The sequence below is a fragment of the Lampris incognitus genome, chromosome 15, assembly GCF_029633865.1.
Source record: "Lampris incognitus isolate fLamInc1 chromosome 15, fLamInc1.hap2, whole genome shotgun sequence".
Taxonomy (NCBI): domain Eukaryota; kingdom Metazoa; phylum Chordata; class Actinopteri; order Lampriformes; family Lampridae; genus Lampris; species Lampris incognitus.
Window position 1 is genome coordinate 36590226 of NC_079225.1, and position 21857 is coordinate 36612082.

The window sequence follows — 21857 nt, forward strand, 5'->3', positions numbered from 1 at the left end:
AACATGGTTGGTTTGCTTCTATACATCTAACATTTCCAGCTTGCTTGTATAAGGCCAGCTTGCCTGCATACTTTAAACATGGTTAGTATGCTGTTATCTTCTAACATGGTCAGTATCAGTGTAAAGATTTACTTTAGAAAAAAGTTCCATTTTGCACACAGTTGTAGCAGAAATGGATCGAGAGAGTGTGAAACAAATTTCAATGGAAAATAATTCAATCAGATGGCTGTCGCATAGACTGACATGAGCACCATTAACACTATCAAAACCATGTTCACACTTGAGATAAGTTTTCTGTATATGATATATTCACCGAAACAGCAAGTTCAACACCTTAAACAAATGTTCCACCTGAGATGACAGTGTTTTTTTCTGAATTGTGTATCGTTAAATTCTCTAAAGATGTGTATGGGTCAGAGGAATAAGCTGGGAGCGGTGGTGTCATCTGTAAGAAGAATGGCGATTTTGTATTTACGTTAATTTCCCCTCACGTTAGTTGTTGCCTCTTTGTGTTTCTTATTCTCTTGCTCTCGGTTTTGTTGCCCTGATGTTGTCAACATAATCTGAGTTTATTTTGTTTGGTGCACTAGGCTGCGTTGGGAACAAGTGTCGGTGTTGTAAAGCTAGATAGGCTTGACGCCTCTGAGCGTTGCTTGTCCACACAAACAAAATATCAAATATCCAGCTACAAAATATGAGGTGTTCCTACTTACCACCAATGTGATTTTTTATTTTATTGAATGTTTTTGATATTTTGTCAGGAACGAGTTTTGTTTTTTGTTTTTTGGACTGGACTGGTTGCTATATCTAAACTAATACGAAGAAAACTCTGATTTAATGGCAGTCAGTCCTCGAGGTAATTAAAACTAGAAACTGGGGCATCCAGGTAGCGTGGCAGTCTGTTCCGTTGCCTACCAACACAGGGATCACCAGTTCCAATTCCCCGTGTTACCTCTGGCTTGGTCGGGCATTTCTACAGACACAATTTGCTGTGTCTATGGGTGGGAAGCCGGATGTGGGTATGCGTCCTGGTCGCTGCACTAGCGCCTCCTCTGGTCGGTCGAGGTGCCTGTTGGGGGGGGGATAGCCTGGTCCTCCTACGCGCTACGTCCCCCTGGTGAAACTCTTCACTGTCAGTTGAAAAGAAGCGGCTGGCGATTCCACATGTATCGGAGGAGGCATGTGGTAGTCTGCAGCCCTCCCCGGATCAGCAGAGGGGGTGTAGCCGTGACCGGGACAGCTCAGAAGAGTGGGGTAATGGAGTAATTGACCGGATACAATTGGGGAGAAAAAGGGGGAACTAGAAATTGCCTGGCGTGGCCTGATATTTGACCCCTTTCAACTGTCTAGAGAACAATTTCTACCAACAGTCATATGCTAAGGGGAAAGCTAACCCTTTAGCAGCTCATCAGATCAGAAAATAAAGTGTAACAGTAAACGGTAGGCTTTATTTTAAACTACCATACAAGCACTTGAGGGTAGTTCTTGTGTATGAATTCCTGCTCGTGCATGTTGTATTATTATTATTATCTTAGTGATGACACATCCCTGCTGTTGACCTCATCTAGTGTGTTTGAAACACAATCAGAGCCGCTGACTGATCCCTCGGGTTGCTTCAGATAATGTCTTTGTGGCTCACCCCAAACCTGGACCACACCCCCTAATCGCTTAACTAGTAGTTATGAATCCGTGGCATCCATTTTCACCGGGGTACTGTAGCATCCCGGTCTCAGTTATGCCTCGGCTGTTTGCTGGATACCTCTGTGCTATCTTAAATCTCTTATTTTCTGTGACCGGTGCCTGCTCAACAGTAGTACCTCCCTTCTAATCTCACATACAAAGCCAGTTTTATGCAAACAGTTCTTTGCCCTTAAAGAGGTAAAGACTTCATTCCTTTTTGTTTGTTTGTTTTGTGAATGCCTCGTCGATCTCATTACTTGGTTATGCTGCCAAGTGTGTTTCTGAAGGTCAAGAGCAACGCTGCATCCCAGAAGGATCGGTCTAAGAAAGGTTGCCTGTTCAGACTACAGTACAAAGGTCATGTGAAGCCTCCAGCCAACCGTTGTTGGCTCAGGTTTTGAGGGTACTCGCAACACAGTATTTCTCGCTCCAACAGTGAATTTTATTCCAGATTCCCTCAATAATGTGGGGTTCTCTTCCAGCTTTTTGCACTCTCCGGTTCATCCATTGTCCCTGCTTGGCTTGTGACACTGGTTTGGCACACCTTGCCACCTCCTTTGACACTGTGTTAAGAGGAGTTGCACCTCTGAAAGGGATTCTGTGTTAACGCGTGAGGTTAAATTTACTTGCTCTGCAAGCCAATATTAATAAGCCTGCAGGGCTGGTTTGCTACCTTGGCTGCAACTCGGTGGTGACAAAATGTACATCATAGAAGTAAAATGCGTATTTCCTGGGGGCTTAAAGAAAGGTTTTCGCACACTCTTAAGTGTAGTGTAAGTATGTAGTTCTAGTGTTGGAGACACCACCCCCTCACCATACTGCTGACTGGAGATACTCCATGGAGATCTTGATTTCTCTTTATTTTTCCTCATCTTTCCTTTTCTTTTGGTCTCCCATCTGTCTCTCTTCATAAATATCTTAGTATGTGTGTGTAAATCAAGATGTCGAGGCCAGTCCCCCAGCTCATACATCACCAGTCAACCACTGGACTCAACGGTTCTCTCCCTCACCCTCTTGTCTGTTTCAGCTCAGCAGCAGTTCAGAAGTTCACCTCTCTCTCTCTCTCTCTCTCTCTCTCTCTCTCTCTCTCTCTCTCTCTCTCTCTCTCTCTCTCTCTCTCTCTCTCTCTCTCTATCTCTGTCACCCTCGCTCTCTGTCTGTCCTTCCTCAGATCTCCTTGTTGAAGCAGAGTCTGGAGATGCAGCTGTCCCAGTCCCAGTCATCCCTGCAGCAGCTGCAGCACCAGTTCACCCAGGAGAGGGAGCACCTGCGGCTGCAGCTGGACGAACTCCAAACGGAGCACCAGAGAAGGCAGCAGCGCCTGCAGGAGGCACACTGCTGTGCTATGCAGGACCTGGAGCACGCCAGGCAGCACAACCTGAAGGTAGTGCAACAGGGAATTAGAACAAATACTCACATAAATATACACACAAACGTGGTCAGCACAATGTGAAGCTTGGATGTGAGGAGCACACACACAAACACCTGGACATCCTCATCTGATGGTACAATAGGGATGAAAAAAATGCAAAGGTGGCATTTACTATACATGCATACATACACACAAATGTACACAAAAAACACTGGCGTGTGGGGCGCACACAAGGGCATTATGAGGATATCTGAGAGGAAAAGTATACAGAAGTAGAAAAACATTATTATCTATCACTTTGATTAGAACTTTGGACACAGGAGCTTGACCAGAAAACAGTAAAACAGAAGAAACAGGCAACATAAACCCGACAATCAATCCAAACACTCAAAAAATATAGAATTTTTAAAAAAAAAAGGCTTAGACATACTCATCTCATCATCAGCCGTTTCTCCGGGGTCGGGTCACGGTGGCAGCGAGCTAAGTAGGGCACTCCAGTCATCCCTCTCCCCAGCAACGCCCTCCACCTCCTCCTGTGGGTTCCCAAGACGTTCCCAGGCCAGATTGGACATGTAGTCCCTCCAGCGAGTTCTGGGTCTACCCCGGGGTTTCCTCCCAGTTGGACGTGCTTGGAAAAACTCCAAAGGAAGGTGCCCAGGAAGCATCCTAATCAGATGTCCAAACCACCGCAACTGACTCCTTTTGACACGAAGGAGCAGCGGCTCTACTCCCTCCGGATGTCCGAGCTCCTCACCCTATCTCTAAGGCTGAGCTCAGACACCCTACGGAGGAAACTTATTTCAGCAGCTTGGATCCACAATCTCACCGTTTGGTCACTTCCCAAAGCTCATGACTAGAGGTGAGGGTTGGAACGAAGATTGACTGGTAAATTGAGAGCTTTGCCTTCCAGCTCAGCTACCTCTTCACCACAGCGGTCCAGTACAATGTCTGCATTATTGCTGATGCTGCACCAATCCGCCTGTCAATCTCCTACTCCATAGACATACTGTCTACAAAAAAAAATGTGCAAAAGCATATTAAATAATGGCATGTACAAGTGTGTTATTAATACAATTTATTGTCAAAGTGAGAATTTTTTGAGCATTTCTTGGTGGCAAAGACAAACTGTTCATCTCTCTCTGGATAATGTTGACCAAGGCCCTGATCCTCCAGCACCCCAGTGGGAGTGATCAGTGGTCAAAGAGGGATGGACTACTGTGCTAGCACCGGAGAGCTGTAGCAACTCCCAGATATGAATGTTTCTGTTTAATCCCCCGCTGCTATTTAAGCTACCCCGCCAACCTGCTGCCATCATTAGAAATGCGTTTGTGTTAAATTTGCTTGTTAACCAATGGTCAGAAATGGTACAATTATGTGTACACACTCACAAATGAGATGTCCACACACATATAAACACATACACAGATCGTTATGCCCTGGGGGGGGGGGTTAGTGATGTGCTTTGCAGCACCTGGAGCATGCAAGGCAGCATAGCTTGCTTGCTTGCTGGTTGTCCATCGTGCCCGATGATGACCATCTTCTATTTGTGGGTCCTTTGAGGACTCAGATAGCAGAAGATACCTGCGCAGAGATGGTTTTTAAAGTGGTATGGGGGGTGCGCTTCTCCCAACGCCACATGACTTGATTGTAGAGGAGATGGTTCCGATGGCAAGGGGGATCCCTAGACGACCGGCACCTCCACACAACTGCAGGGGGCTGCCGGAAATCCAGTTTTTCGGAAACCGCCTCGAAGCGTGCCGCCACAGCTTGCTTTTCTGTTGGGGTAAGCTCCCTTAGCCTTATGTCTTCCAGACTCACCCACAAGGCAGTGGGGCAGTGGTTGATAGGTGCCAGGGCGTGTCCACCAGGGTGGGCCTGCTCGCCATATCTCTGGAGCCCACTGCTACTCCGAGATCCCCTGCCAAGTTAGCCTGGGGCCGCAAGACCCCAGTTACCATGTGTGGCCACGGGGAGGCCTGGCAGGAGTCTTGGTGAAGGAGAGGCTATGTACCGGCAAGGGAAGGCTTACACGCTAGGATGCTTCCCTATTCACCACAAAGGCTAGCCAGCGGCAGCAAGCTAAGGGCAGGAAGGACACAAGCGGGTTGGAAGAACACATGCACCTTCCCTCCAACTACACACTGCTGCACTAGACGCATCACAACACCCTGTGTGTATGTACACACACACAATTGCACTGAAAAGATGTCATTTTCAGCCCAAGGCCGGCCAAGCAATGGAGGAAGCTTGGTCAACATTTGCTGACTTACAAGGACTCGTTAGTCTTCCAATTAATTTTATTTTGTCAGGGAAGCTGACGGAAACTACAATATTATAGACCTATCACTTTGGGAAAATCCAGTGAAAAGTTCAGTTGTAGCCCGCGGCTCATCGTGAGTTTCTCCAAATTGCTTTTGTGCGCTCCCAGTGGCCTCTGGTTTCGTAATTATCGTGATTTGGCTTTATGTAATACTACATGTATAAAGGAGCTTTCTGCTGCTCGAGCCGCCGATTAATTACATATTCTAGCATGTCTGTCAGGCTTCTTTGAAAACTGGAAGAGGAGAGAAGGAAGAATAAGGAGAGCGTGTATGGGGAGGATAAATAGAGAATATTGACCGGAGATAAATGAGAATGAAGCGAGACGGCACAACATCTCCATTGTCATGAGTAGTCTTCACATTAGAAGACGGCGGCACGTCTAGATGGAGGATTGGAGTGGAGACAGATGATCGGAAGTGAAGTAGTCAGCATTCGGTAACAGGGCTCGTAGTGTCAGTTGCACGCCATTGAAATGTTCATCAGATATCCAAATTGAAGATAAGCAGTTAACTTTTAATTAAAACAAGAATGCAAATGCCATGAACATTTGTGATGAATCCATTGACTTTCATGAATGATGATGGTTTTGACAGTCAGAACAATCTCCTGAATTTTCTGCTCATCGAAGGGATGAAAGAGAGAGTGTCTGTCATCTTCACACAATGCTGTGACTCCTGAGTGGGTCTCTGACTCACAGTAGATGCTGTCCCAGCCTTTAGTAGTGAAATCTTTTTTGTAATAGTGAACAACTGACAATGGTAAAAAAAAAAGAAAGAAAGAAGGAAATTAAACTGGTTTGGGCACATTTGCCACACGGAAAGAACACTTGCAAAGGACACCCTGCAAGGGCTGGAAGAAAGGGCTAGGAAGAGAGGGAGACTGAGAAAAACCTGGGTAAACAACATTGGAGAATGGCGACAGATGAGCGTAGTGGAGGCGGGGAGAGCTGCGATGGATAGGGAACGGTGGAAGAGACTTGTTGAGGCTGTGCTCCTGCGACCTCCATAGGTTACGGAACTGATGATGATGATGATGAACAAGTAGAAGAGGAGACAGGTAGATAAGTCAAGTAGAGAAAGCGCTCTCAGTGATAGTCCTTTGCAGTTTCTGGGCAACTGTCTCTTGATACCAGGGAGTTGAAGACACCCTCGGAGTGAATTTACGAACCACCCCCCAACTGGTTGCCCGGGACCACTTGAGGCTATAGCAGCAAAAGGAGACTGTGTACTGGATCACCTGTGGGTTCAATTGGTTCTGTATACACTCAAGAACAATTAATTGATTTAAAATAAAAAATAAGCAAAGTGTAGCCAGTGTAACTTTAAATCAGAACACATCACTAACTGAACACAATGAGATGTGTTGCAAAACAAGCGATTTCTAACAGAATAACTGTTCAATGATAGTGTTTGTTATCAAAGAAGTGAAGGATTTTTTGAGAACATTTTTGGTGGCAAAAAACAACCACTCTTCTCTCACTGTTAGAAATGGCTTGACAATGAGGCATCCGGCTGGCGTAGTGGCCTCTTCCGTTGCCTACCAACATGAGGATCGCCAGTTCGAATCCCCGTGTTACCTCCGGCTTGGTTGGGCGTCCCTACAGACACACTTGGCCATGTGGCCGTGGGTGGGAAGCCGAATGTGGGTTTGTGTCCTGGTTGCTGCACTAGCACTTCCTCTGGTTGGTCAGGGTGCCTGTTTGGGGGGGGGGTGGAATAGCGTGAGCCTCCCACGTGCTACGTCCCCCTGGCGAAACTCCTCACTGTCAGGTTGAAAGCAGCGGCTGGCGACTCCACATGTATTGGAGGAGGCATGTGGTAGTCTGCAGCCCTCCTCGGCTCGGCAGAGGGGGTCGAGCAGCGACCGGGATGGCTCGGAAGGGTGGCATAATTGGCCGGATACAATTGGGGGGAAAAAGGGAGGGATCCAAAAAAAAGGCTTGACAAGCTACTCCTAATGGAATAACTGATATTAGAGTTCAGTGATGAAATCCAAATTCTTGTCTCTGTGTTTAGCCGCTATTCTCACTGCCAACCCAACTGCCCAACCATTCATCTTCACCCCGCCGAGAGCTCCCTCTTCACTCCTCTACCTCCTGTTTACTATGGCTTGTTTGTGCAGTTTGTCTAAGGAAGGCAAAAATCAAAAGGCAAAAAGAATATTCCCTTAATTCACCCTTTCTCAAGTCCCGCCCTTCCCATCCTTCCTTAGTAACTGTTGCCAAGTAAGACCAACCATAGCCTCAGAGACTCTGTTTCCACTGAAAACTTATCGAAAAAACCTGTTTGAATTAATTGACTTTTATTTCTGTTTAATCCACTCGTTTCTTTAAACATAGAACTTTGTCATTAGAAACAGCGTGGGTATTGTACAGTGATTGAGCATCACATAAATTTGCATAAAGCTGGTGAAAAACCGTAGATCATGTTTCTGACGTCTAACTCATGGCTGCCGCCCGGGATGCTACTGCTAACTGTCTCTCCTAGGCAGATATACCTCTCAAATCTAGGAACATTTTTGGGTCCAGGGGCCTCAAATATCTTATAAATGTGATAAACATTCACAGCTGCATTTATGTTTTTTTGGAACAGTTTATTTAATGTTTAAGCAAACTTTTACATCATCGGTACTCAGGCTCTACAATCAAAACAGTAGAGTTACAGCTTATGATATAATTACATATATAGAGAGGCATTACTAGGTATAGAAATTATATTCACATTTAACAGTTTCTTATGATATAATTACATAAATAGAGAGGCATTACAAGGTATAGAAATTATATTCACATTTAACAGTTTCTTATGATATAATTACATATATAGAGAGGCATTACAAGGTATAGAAATTATATTCACATTTAACAGTTTCTTATGATATAATTACATAAATAGAGAGGCATTACAAGGTATAGAAATTATATTCACATTTAACAGTTTCTTACGATATAATTACGTAAATAGAGAGGCATTACAAGGTATAGAAATTATGTTCACATTTAACAGTTTCTTATGATATAATTACATATGTAGAGAGGCATTACAAGGTATAGAAATTATATTCACATTTAACAGTTTCTTATGATATAATTACATAAATAGAGAGGCATTACAAGGTATAGAAATTATATTCACATTTAACAGTTTCTTCACTGTCAATCAAGCGTGGCATCACCACTGATAGAGAGGTCGACATGTTAACATACATTATATGGAACTTTATGTATTTCAGGAGCGGTAAGGCTGGTGGTCATACTCGTGTACATCACATATTTTCACACAGTCTTGGGAGTTAAGATATGACCGGGGCCCATTTAACATAAAATGTATCTGTTTTAAGTTGTAATTTTGCAGTTATGCTTTCCATAATTTATAATTCTTTTACTTTCACCCTCCAGTCTTGTATGTTTGGAGAGTTTGTATTTTTCCAGTTAATAGTTGTTAATTTTTTTTGCAATTAGCAGTAGTACCCCAAGAAGATATGTTTTTGATTTCTTACAAGGTCATCTGGAACCACACCTAAAATATAGCACGCTGGGTTTAATGGTAAATCAAGTCCCATAATATTTTGAATTTCCATCTGGGCATCTTTCCAGTATTTAGATAGTTTAGGGCAGTCCCAAAAAATTTGTTTCTGGTCTCTAATAAAACCAGACTCACTCCAGCATAAGTTTGATGCCCCACTATATCTTGCTATAACAAGGGGAATTTTGAAAACCCTCATTTTGACCTTCCAGTCGAACTCTTTTCATATTGCACATTTGTTGGTTTGTGTCCATCTCTACATGAGTTTTCCCAGGTTTCATCTTCAATTATAATATTCATTTCTAGCCCCCATTTTTCTTTAATATCCAGAGTGTTACCTATTGATGTGTCTTGAAGTATATATATATATATATATATATAGTATATGATATTAAATTATGTTTTTTATTTCAGACATTGCTAATACTTTACAAACATACACATTACAGGACATTAGCAATGGCTGCTTTGTGCACGAACCCTTTGGTTGGTTGGTGGGTCAGCTGACCAAAGGAAGGGTCAATTATTCCCAAAGCATTTTTCACTATGTTGTAAAAAAACCCCACAAAAGCCAAATTCATTCCTGGTTACCTTTCGTTGAGGATCAAACGCAGTTGTCTCCTATGCAGATGAAACTCCTGCGTGGCCCAGCAGATGCTCAGTCTCTTGGAACGGCATCTGCATCGCTGCATGTCATGAATATTGCTGGTGGTCTTTACATAATGTGAAGTTATTGCAGAGTAAATGTCTTTGCCCCACAAATAGCCGCCGCTGGCCCTGCCAAGGCAGTGAGTGCTTGGCTGTTTTCCCTGACAAGTCGTCCGGCTATAAATGTTCTTTTTTTATTTTTCCTCACTTATCTTGTTTTACAGACTCTTGCCCAATTCCATTCGCTCTCACTGTCTGTCTCTATTTCTTGTCCTGTTTCCATCTTGAACCCTTTCTGTCTACTGCTATTCCACTCTTTGTGTTTGTTTCTCTCTCTCTTTCTATCTGTGTGTCTCTCTCTCTCTCGCACTCCCTCTCTCCCGCTCTCTCTTCTCTTTCTGCCTGTCTGTCTCTCTCTCGCTCTTTCTGTCTGTCTGTCTGTCTCGCTCTCTCTCTCGCTCTCCCTCTCTCCCTCTCACTCTCAAGGGAATCATTATCAGCCTCTCAACCGGCAAATTGTTGCTCCAGTCTCACGTTCTCCCCCCACAAGCTTATTAATGATTATTGACTGTTGTGCAATGGAATGAAGATTTACCAGCCAGGCCTCCAAACACAAATAAAAAAAGGGGGGTGGGGGTGGAAAAAAGAAGGCCGGTATAGTGGAGAGGAGAGTGCTCAGTGTTAGGCTAGTCACAGATACCCCCCTTCAGTGCTGTCTCTGGTGCTGGTTTGGGGGTTATTGTAACAGAGGGGCACGGCAGACATAATAGAACATTTCTGGTTGTCTGACTTTGACCGGAGTGAGCGCTTCCCCCCCCTCCCTCCCCTCCCTGAGGGATGCAGAGCACCGACCATGATGGAGAGCATGTGAAAGCTTCCCTTTTTTGTTGTAAACCAGATCAATTAAGGATTTTAGATGTCGTATCACATCAGTCTCCATCTTCTCTGCCATATTCAATTCAATTCAATTCAATTCAATTTATTGTCATTAAAACAATGTGGCCAAACAGTGCAAGACAGACATAGACAAACACAGTATAAGATATACACAGATGAAGACCAAAAGCTAAAAATAAGTTAAAAAAGAGCACGAGTACAAAAATATTTAAAAATATCCACAGACATTCAGTGGGTAGCCAGGTTCAGCTGGGCAACAGCTTGGGGAAAGAAGCTGTTTTTGAGCCTGGTAGTGCGGGCTCTGAGGCTCCTGTAGCGCCTCCCATAGCGCAGGGGGGAGAACAGTCCATGGTTGGGGTGGGCAGGATCTCTGCTGATGTTGAGACCCCTTCGAGGGCAGCGTTTGTGATAAATGTCTTTTATGGCTGGGAGCTGGGTACTGGTGATATGCTGGGCCGTCTTGACGACCGCTGCAGAGCTTTCTGGTCTACTGAGGTGCAGTTGCCGTACCACACTGAGATGCAGCTGGTCAGGATGCTCTCTATGGTGCAGTGGTAGAACTTGGTGAGAATTTGGGGGGATAGATGGGCACTCCTCAGCCTCCTCAGGAAATGCAGGCGTTGTTGGGCCTTTTTCACAAAGGCCTGGGTGTTTGATGTCCAGGAAAGTTCCTCGCTGATGTGGACTCCAAGGAATTTAAAGCTGGAGACACACTCCACTTCCACCCCATTGATGTGTATGGGGGAGTGGCTGCAGCTTCTAGACCTCCTGAAGTCCACAATCAGCTCCTTCATCTTCTGCACATTGAGGACAAGATTGTTGGTAGTATACCATGATGTGAGGTGCTGAATATCGTCCTTGTTTGAAACCTGAGTCTGGATTACAAAAATACCTCAACAGTTGTGTTCAAATTGAAGTCGATCCGAATTAGTTAATGTATTTGGGGGGGGGGCAGCAATGTTCCCTCCTTTTTCTCCCCAATTGTACCCGGCCAATCATCTCATTCTCCGAGCCGTCCCAATCGCTGCTCCATCCGCTCTGCCGATCCGGGAGGGCTGCGGACTACCACATGTCTCCTTCGTTACATGTGGAGTCGCCAGCTGCTTCTTTTCACCTGACAGTGAGGAGTTTGACCAGGGAGATGTAGCACGTGGGAGGATCACGCTATTCCCCCCAGTTCCCCCTCCCCCATTAACAGGCGCCCCGACCAACCAGAGAAGGCACAAGTGTAACGACCAGGACACATACCCACATCCGGCGTCCCACCCACAGACACGGCCAATTGTATCTGTAGGGACGCCCGCCCAAACTGAAGGTAACATAGGGATTCGAACCGGCAATCCCCGTGTTGGTAGGCAATGGAATAGCCTACTCGGATGCCCTAGTTTACATATTGTCATTATTATTCATCTAAAAACTATAATAAACATCAAACATATGACAGGACGATCCTTGAAAGTTTTAGCTATAAAATGTTGACTGACCATCAAACTGTTGCCTTACACGAAAACAGTCTTTTGTAAATATCAGCTTTGTTGGTTGTGGCATGACCCATCTCTTCATCAACGGCTGTTGTCGCCGCCGGCACAGAATTAATGTTTCATCATATCAGTGCGACATATCTGGGATCATTTTAATATCCATCCCGGTACCGCTAATACATTTGTAAGCACCTATGGGCCGATACAGATAAGCTGATCAATATTTCGTGCATCTCTAATATCAGTTCGACTTGTGTCTGAATATTTCATTATTAACTATAATAGAGGCTATTCATCTGGATTGTGTCTTGCTCACTGTCTCGCTTACTAGTAGGAAACAAGCCATAGAAAGTAGAAAAGAAGCAGCGATGGAGAGGTATAGGGGGTATACTCGTTTACCGAGAAAGGTTTGTTGTTTATTACGTGAGCGATGCTGATCGTGAGACGACTATAATGAGTCTCCACAAACCCTCTTGTGTTGTGCCGGTTGAGTTTGTTCCTTAACTAAAATATCCTGTGCTACTTTCTTCCTCATCATCTCTGCAAATCCCCCCTCCACCTTCCCCTCTGCTCCCTCCTGTCTGCCCGTCTACCAGGATTTGGAGGAGCGTCTACGCCACCAACACCATGCCGAGCTCCAGTCCCTGAGAGAGGCCCACAGACAGAGCATTGAGACACTCAAACAGCAGTCAGAACAGGAGCTGCAAACGCTTCGATTTGAACTGGAGGATGAGGGCAAAGCCATGCTGGGTATGGGGTTTATGGTCTGGGTTTGTTCATGTGTGAGTGTGTGTGTCTCTGCCTGATTGTGTGTTCGCGTGTATGCAAATGCGTGCATGTATATACTTTATCTACTGGAAGTGTTGCTTTCCCCTCCAGTCATAATTCCATTTAGCAAGTCGAGCTTGTAAGCCGCCAACAGTAGAAGAGTGGTTCGGTTTAACTACAGGGGAAATGGTCGATTGCACATTGGAGGGACGGCACTAGCCATCGCAGAGCTGTCCTGCAATCCTACATGGTTTTTGATGCCCTTTTCACTCTTTTGATGCACTGTCAAGCTAAGCGGTAGCAACAGTCTTTGGTAAAACAGTATTTCTGCATTTTGGGTGAAAGTAGGGCTGGGTAATATTGACAATATCAGTTATCATGATAGTTTTTTCCCTATTTTTTTCGCCCAATTGTACTTGGCCGATTACCCCACTCTTCCAAGCCGTCCTGGTCTCTGCTCCACCCCCTCTGTCGATCCGGGGAGGGCTGCAGACTACCACAGGCCTCCTCTGATACATGTGGAGTCGTCAGTCGCTTCTTTTCACCTGACAGTGAGGAGTTTCACCTGACAGTGAGTAGTTTCGAGGAGGCGACGCTAGTGCAGCAACCAGGACACATACCCACATCCGGCTTCCCACTCGCAGACACAGTCAGTTGTGTCTGTAGGGGCGCCTGACTAAGCCGGAGGTAACACGGGGATTCGAACCTTCGATCCCCATGTTGGTAGGCAACGGAATAGACCGCCACGCCACCCGGATGCCCCTTATGATAGTTTTGACTGAATATCTTGATATTGACAAGGTGATGGATTGTTTGAGACTATTGGTGCTTTCATAAGATATTTACATGCAAGACAATTTTGAGAAATGATCATGAATAATGAGGATTTGATGACAAAGCAGGTAGAGGCGTCATTTCACTCAGCTAAACAATCTAATATGTTCAGGAAATTTCATGACTTTACTGTAATGCAGGTTTTAAGACCAGGGAATGACAACGTTTAAGTTATATCACCATAATACAGTAACCAAAATCCCAGATGATATCTAGTCTCATGTCACAATATTGATATGATATTGCCCAGCTCTAGTTGGAGGTCAAGATTATCTCCTGCTTTATTTATCTCTCAACTCTACTTTCACTCGGCATCTATTAAAAAGGAAATTACAGAGATGACGGCCTCGGTTTCCTCAATGTTGATGAAGGCAATGGTTATTTTCGTAGCTGTTGTCATTTCATCTCTTGTTCAGTGTTAGCTCAGGTCTCCATTTTAAAGTGAGTGACACAGGGCCAAGGAGATGGACGAGTGTCTCCGTACTTCAACAAAAATGAAACAAACTATAGCAGCAGCAAGGAGAAGACAGTGGTCTATACTCTGGAGAGATGGGCATTTGCTTAGAGCACAGGCGAAACAGATTTGAGAGGTGGACAGGAATCAGAAAATTGGGTCACCTGTTAAAGAAGTGTATTCGCATTGCGCCCGCACAATCACAGCAAAACTTGGTGCGTAGAGCTGAAAATAGATCCAATTAATAATGGGGGGGGGGCAAATTTGCCTACTTTACACACACACACACACACACCTCCCGCCCATGCCCTTGTGAAGCCCTTCTTTCACTTCAACCCGTTCCCCCAGGCTAATTGAAATAAATAAGCAACAGTTCTTAGTCACCTTGCCTATTTTTCCCCCTTTTTCACCCCAATTGTACTTGGCCAATTACCCCACTCTTCTGAGCCATCCCGGTCACTGCTCCACCTCCTCTGCCGATCCAGGGAGGGCTGTAGACTGCCACATGCCTCCTCCGATACATGTGGAGTCACCAGCCGCTTCTTTTCACCTGACAGTGAGGAGTTTCGCCAGGGGAGACGTAGCATATGGGAGGGTCACGCTATACCCCCCAGTTCCCCCTCCCCCCGAACAGCTGTGCAGCAACCAGGACACATACCCACATCCGGCTTCCCACCCGCAGGCATGGCCAATTGTGTCTGTAGGAATGCCCGACCAAGCCAGAGGTAACACAGGGATTCAAACAGGTGATCCCCGTGTTGGTAGGCAACGGAATAGATCGTTATGCCACCCGGATGCCCGAATTGCCTATTTCAACGAGGATTGCAAACATAATAAGCAAGCAGAGATTTAACATGTAGAAGAAAAGGTCAACTATAGAATGTTGCATCACAGTTTTAAGGAGCAACTAAACCCTATGTCACTTGTGTGAGTTTGCTATCATCATAGGTGAAAAAACATATATAGGTGCTTTGTGAGCTGATTGCGGGATCAATTGATGTATTAAAAAAGCCTGCAGATATAGAATTAATGATGGATTATTCAATAGCTTTGTCGAAGTGGGGTCATTAGCACACCTAAATCAAACAGACCCTTCATTAATTTTATTGGCTGCAGCTATGTTTATCCTGCTATGCTTACACCACTTGGTCCCAAAAACAGCCCATGCTGAACATACAGGTAGTTTTTCACCTTTAGGATCATAGCAAAAAGTTACATATGATTTAGTTGCTCTTTAAAAAAACATGAATCAGCGCATGTTGTGATGTTATGGCCTTCCAAACTGGCATTGCATGCTCAAAACACCTGAGAGCTTCCTAAACAAATGTGCTGTTTTTCTTCCTCCATCGCTTGTTCTCTCTCTCTCTCTCTCTCTCTCTCTCTCTCTCTCTCTCTCTCTCTCTCTCTCTCTCTCTCTCTCTCTCTCTCTCTCTCGATATCCCTTTGGGAATTTTATGACTGTTTTTCTTTCTTTATCTCTCTGTTCTCACCTGTTCCCATCTCCTTTCTCACTCTCTATGCTCCCTTTCACTCTCATGTTTCTCCCCCTAATTCCTTCCACCTCTCCTCCAGCCTCTCTTCGTTCAGAGTTGAACCACATCCACGCATCAGCCATAGAGCACCTGAGACAGACCCACCAACAGGAGAGCACCGCGGCCAAGCTGGAGCTTGAGACAGCCCTGGAGAATAGCCGGATACAGGTGGGTACATGGTTAATGCTGGAATGGAGGATTACAGAATAATATTTTAACATTTACTAATCTAGGGAAGGTTGATTGAGCTGTGCACTCTCTCTTTTATTGACTCCTTGCTTCACACTCATTACACACCAACCCGGTATCACGCCAAAGCATGTAATACACCCGCCGGTCCAACGTGTCAGTGTTATGGTTTGCCTCGCTCAAGCGTGAAAAGTACAAGCGTATATGAAGGTGCAGTGCCGGCAGGGGGCGATGATCAAGCGGTGAAGGCAGGTTAGGGTTTGGGTTAGGGGAGGGATTTTGGAAAATGCTGTCTGCTTCTTTTCCTCTGTGGGGAGTTGCTGGCATTGAGTTAATCATCGCCCCCTGCTGGCACTGCAGCTTCATACACGTGTACTTTTCACACCTGAGCGAGGCAAACCATGACACTGACACGTTGGACCGGCGGGTGTATTACACGCTTTGGCGTGATACTGGGCTATACACACATATACACACACACACACACACACACACACACACACAAATACCAGGTAGTACAAACTAGTCCAACTGTCCCAGATCAGTGTGGAGGTGATTGAAGTGTCATATTGTAAAATGGAGTACTGCAAGGTAGATCAGGCAATATAGGCAAGGCAAAGCAATTATTCTATACAGCTCGCTGGCTGAATCTGAACCCTGAGAGGTTTATATCTGAAGAAAAGTGGTCATCAGGCAAAATGTTTAACACTGCTTTTTGAGGCTTTTTGATGTGGCACGCTTCTGATGTGGACACTATTCATCAAGCTTTATTAACTGTGCTCCAACAATCACAAGAGCCTTTGCTTTTTCTAAATGGCAACATGCCCGCTTTAATATTCTTCTGTTCTGCAGCAGTGTCATGAACACTGCTGGACGGTGCGTCTGTTCATTAACTTTGCCCAACTCGTGAGTCCTCTGGAAGAGAAGTGTTATGAACCGCGGACTGCCATTTTGACAAATGACCTTCGAGTATGAATCCAGCTGAGTGCGCTGGAAAGTTCCCTCGACTGGGCAAAAAGGGAAGTGATTTGATCCCAGTTAACGTCCATATTCTTGCTCTGTGTAGGTATGCTGCAATACAATTTCATGACTTCCTCTCAACACGTACCAAGCTAGCTCAGAGCCTCTAAGGAATCTTGCCTTGAGCTTAAAAGGTTTTTTTTCCCCGGTCTGTACAGTGCACATACACACATGCTTCTCTCTTCTTTTTTTTTTCATTTTCTTCCTGCAACTCTTCTTCTATCCCTATCTCTCTTTTTCTCTCTTCTCGGCCACTGTGTCTATTAGCCAGACTGGCTTTAGTTTGATTTTGGCAAAGCTTACATGGGGAAAAATTCAGCCCCCCCCTTTTTTTTCCCCCAATTGCACCCGGCCAATTACCCCACTCTTCCGAACCATCCTGGTCGCTGCTCCACCCCCTCTGCCAATCCGGGGAGGGCTGCAGACTACCACATGCCTCCTCCAATACATGTGGAGTCGCCAGCTGCTTCTTTTCACCTGACACAGAGGAGTTTCGCCAGGGGTACGTAGTGCATAGGAGGATCACGCTATTCCCCCCAGTTCCCCCTCCCCCCCAAACAGGTGCCCCGACCGACCAGAGGAGACGTTAGTGCAGCGACCAGGACACATACCCACATCCGGCTTCCCACCCGCAGACACAGCCACTTGTGTCTGTAGGGACGCCCGACCAAGCTGGAGGTAATACAGGGATTCGAACTGACGATCCCCGTGTTGGTAGGCAGCAGAATAGACCGCTACTCCACCCACACGCCCCCGGAAAAGAGACAGTTTGAGATGGCAGAGATAGTCTGCCACACATCGAGCCTTTCTTCGAACTGACACACACCTACACACACACACACACACACACCAATACCCAGAGGGCTTGCCATCATTGTTCCCTGTAAAGTTCACTAATCACCTCCTCGATCTTCTCTCCATCTTCACCCTGATGATTTACTGTAACCACCCAGCAGAGGAGTGCAGCCGCTTGCCGATGTAATGCCCCCTCCCATCAATCACCTTCATTTTCTGTTGCCAGGCAACAGGACCATCAAAGGCTAATTGTAGAACGTTCCAGTCCAACTGCCCATTAGTTCTGTTTCTCTCACCAATGCAGCAAAAGCAAAGTTCAGATGTCAATCATTTCAGTGTTCATACTTTCATTCATTATCGCTTCAGAAAGGAGACTGGTGACATGCAGGTTCCCCTGCTTTATAGGCAACAAGTTATCCATTTGCTTTTATTTTGTGTGTCGAAAAAATAATTTGATGTGTCAGTGATAATTTGTATTAATGACCATTAAAGAGAAATAACACACTGAATGCAGATTATGATGTGATTTCAGATGCAAGACCATGTTGAACTGGCTGGAAGATAGATGTTTATTCAGAGTTTCAAGTGTGTGATTTTGCCCCCCCCCCTTTTCCCCCCAATTGCATCCGGCCAATTACCCCCACTCTACCGAGCCGTCCCGGTCTCTGCTCCACCCCCTCTGCCGATCTGGGGAGGGCTGCAGACTACCACATGCCTCCTCCGATACATGTGGAGTTGCCAGCCGCTTCTTTTCACCTGACAGTGAGGAGTTTCGCCAGGGGGACATAGCACGTGGGAGGATCACACTATTCCCCCCAGTTCCCCCTCCCCCCTGAACAGGCGCCCCGACCAATCAGAGGAGGCGCCAGTGCAGCGGCCAGGACACATACCCAGGACCAATTGTGTCTATAGGGATGTCCAACCAGGCTGGAGGCAACACAGGGATTTGAACCGGCGATCCCCATGTTGGTAGGCAACGGAATAGACCACTATGTTACCTGGACACCCGTGTGTGATTTTTTTTTGGTTTTTTTTTGTAATGTGTGCATGTGTTTGTGATGGGGTGGACAATGGGGTGGTATTTTCTGAGTTGGGTCCTCACAGTGGAAGAACGCTGTGTTAGGCGGCTGACCATCTGCTAAATACTTCTAAGATACCTCTATTAAAAAACAGGTGGAGAGGTAGATGGGGGTGAAGAAAGGTGTGTGCATGCATGCATATGCATATGTACATTATTTCTACCCCATGGAAAACTTGTTTATAGGGGTGGGCAATATGAATTCATATCACAGTAGTTTCTTTTGTGTAGAGGGTAACGATATGATATCGCGATATAAAAGAAACAAAATTCTGAATTCCCATTTGTTGAGCCTTTTTATAAATACTATATGGCAAAGAATTATTTTAACTATTAATAACTAGGAGGTACATAGTATGCACAGGAAAAACATTCCAGTTGTGTGTTTTTTTTTTATTTGAGATGAAACAGTAACACAACATAAACAAAGGTATATGAATTTGATGAAATACAATGTAAAATCAGATAAAGAAAATCAAAATTAAGGAAAATGAAAACAATTTCTGCATGGAAAGTAAGTAAGTAAGTGTAGCCCCTTTACAGAATAACTGCTGCTACTCTAATGAATTCAAACCTGCTGCAAACTGGAACCTTATCCAGAAATGCTGGCTTATTACAAATCATTTACAGCACTTTAACGCTATGTCACCATGTTGTCATAACCATGATCCCAAACGATATCCGGTCTCATATCACAGTATCAGTATTTAATAGAAATATCGCCCAGCCCCACTTCTGTGTAGCTGTCTGAACAGTTTGTCATTCATCCGTATCTCGGGTGTCCGGGTAGCATAGCGGTCTATTCCGTTGCCTACCAACCTGGGAATCGCCGGTTCGAATCCCCGTGTTACCTCTGGCTTGGTCGGGCGTCTCTATAGACACAATTGGCCGTGTCTGAGGGTGGGAAGCCGGATGTGGGTATGTGTCCTGGTCGCTGCGCTAGCACCTCCTGTGGTAGGTCTGGGGCGCCTGTTCTGGGGGGAGAGGTAACTGGGGGGGGGGGGGGGGTAGCGTGATCCTCCCACGCGCTATGTCTCCCTGGTGAAACTCCTCACTGTCAGGTGAAAAGAAGCAGCTGGCGACTCCACGTGTATCGGAGGAGGCATGTGGTAGTCTGCAGCCCTCCCTGGATCAGCAGCAACAGGACAGCTCGGAAGAATGGGGTAATTGGCTGAATGCAACTGGGAGGAAAAGGGGGGGGGGAATCAGCAGTATCTCCAGCCACCGAACATGTAAAGATAGGTAAAAGCACAAAGAAAGTCCACATAGACCTGTGAAAACCGTCCTCTCTCGAACGAAAAACAAGACTTGCTCTTATTATGCTGACACCAAATAGCTTCTGTGTTTGGTGAAGATAGACTGCATTGGTGTCCGTGCTGTCTGTCGCTCAGCCTCAGTCTGTCCGGTGTCTGCAATTACCAACCTGTACATCATTTCGGGTGCCGATCTTTGATGTTTTCTTATCTTGTTCTTTCAGATTCTCCCCCATTAACTCACATTTCCCCGTCCCAGTGTTTTACCTCATTATCTTTCATTATCTCCCTCTCTGTCTTTACTCCCCCTCCCCCCGTTCCCACCACTCTCTCTCCACCTTGCTAAGCAGGTAACTCATCCAATTTAAAAAGATGATGAAAGGATGATCGGGATGACAGCCGAACGCCACTGGTTTGTGTTCATGTGTGTTTTGTTTTGGTTTCTTTGTGCGTCCCGAGCAGATGCTGTGCAACACCTTTGAACAGTGCGAGCTGTACGAGTCCCTGCGATATGGTGTCTTGACAGATGTCTGAACACCCTCTCTCTTTTATTGGGCGGAGAGAAAAGATGGAGAGAGGGGGAGAATGCTACTCTGGCCCGTGTTTTTCCTTTTGGGTCTATAGCGCCTCTAGTGGTGAGTTGTCGTGGTTTTACACAACCTCGGGGCGCAGCGTTTATTCCTCCATTTTGTTGGGAAACACAGCAGGAGGGGTGAAAAAAAGAAAGAAAAACGCCATCCATCTCAGTCCTCTGTGAATGTGAGGTGCGACCGGACTACACTTGGTGAAAAGGAAGTGGTAGAGAGAGTGAGCGGAGGAGTGATGGGATACGTAATCAGACAAAGCAAGAGAAAAGGGGGAGGAAAATGGGACAGTTTAGGTCACAAAACAAGAGGCTCAGACCATAAAGTGAAATTAAACCTTGAATCAAAAAAAAATTTGCCCCCTTTTTCCTCCCAATTGTATCCGGCCAATTACCCCACTCCTCCGAGCCGTCCCGGTCGCTGATCCACCCCCTCTGCCGATCCGGGGAGGGCTGCAGACTACCACATGCTTCCTCTGATACATGTGGAGTCACCAGCCGCTTCTTTTCACCCGACAGTGAGGAGTTTCACCAGGGGGACGTAGCGCGTGGGAGGATCACACTATTCCCCCCAGTTTAGCCTATTTAAAAATAAACTGGCTACATGTCCACAGCACACACTTTCTGGTGGAAAAAGTCTAGGTTTAGAATCAGAATCATGTTTATGGGCCATGTAGGTTTGCACTACATGGAATTTGACCCCGCTTTCGTGGCTCTCAGTGTACTTAACATAGAATAACAAAACAACAATCTTCAGATGTATACACAAGTCAAGTCAATTTAATTTGTAAACCCCAATATCGCAAATTACAAATTTGCCTCAAGGGGCTTTACAGCAACACAACGTCCTGCCCTTAGACCCTTGCATTGGATAAGGAACAACTCCCTAAAAACAAAACCTTTAACAGGGAGAAAAAATAGGAAGAAACCCCAGAGAGAGCAACAGAGGAGGGATCTCCTCTACACAAGGATCGACTTATACAGGTGCAATGGTGCAGAGAACATATAAGAGATGCTGAAATAGATGTTAGCAGGTTACTTGCATACATGCCTGAGGTAGATGGACATGAGAGAGTGTACCAGTATACGTACAATATACAGTACAGTATATACAAAATGGTTGGATTTATTTGACAGTGTTCAGCATTCATTTGAATGACAGCCTTCAGAAAGAAACTGTTTTTATATCTGGTTACTTTGGGGTACAATGCTCTGAAGTTGGAAAAGGTTGTGACCGGGGTGTGATGGGTCTGCACTGATGTTGCCTGTCCATTTCCTGAGTCTGGAGGTGTATAAATTCTGAATGGAGGGCAGTTTGGCACCAATGATTTTCTCTGCAGACCTAGCTGTTCGTTGCAGTCTGTCCCTGTCCTGTTTGGTGGCCAAACCAAACCAGACAGTGATGGATGTGTAGAGGACAGACTGGA

At 45.5% G+C, this 21857-nt stretch overlaps 1 protein-coding gene across 4 annotated transcripts in view; it reads left to right on the forward strand.

Moving 5' to 3' along the window:
• fam184ab (family with sequence similarity 184 member Ab) overlaps nucleotides 1–21857 on the forward strand; it is a 130262-nt gene that overhangs the window by 73060 nt on the left and 35345 nt on the right. For all 4 annotated transcript variants that reach the window (XM_056294859.1, XM_056294856.1, XM_056294857.1 and 1 more), the window contains exons 12-14: nucleotides 2852–3064; nucleotides 12521–12674; nucleotides 15553–15680. In XM_056294859.1, coding sequence (XP_056150834.1) covers nucleotides 2852–3064; nucleotides 12521–12674; nucleotides 15553–15680 — 495 coding nt within the window. The remainder of the gene's footprint in view (nucleotides 1–2851; nucleotides 3065–12520; nucleotides 12675–15552; nucleotides 15681–21857) is intronic.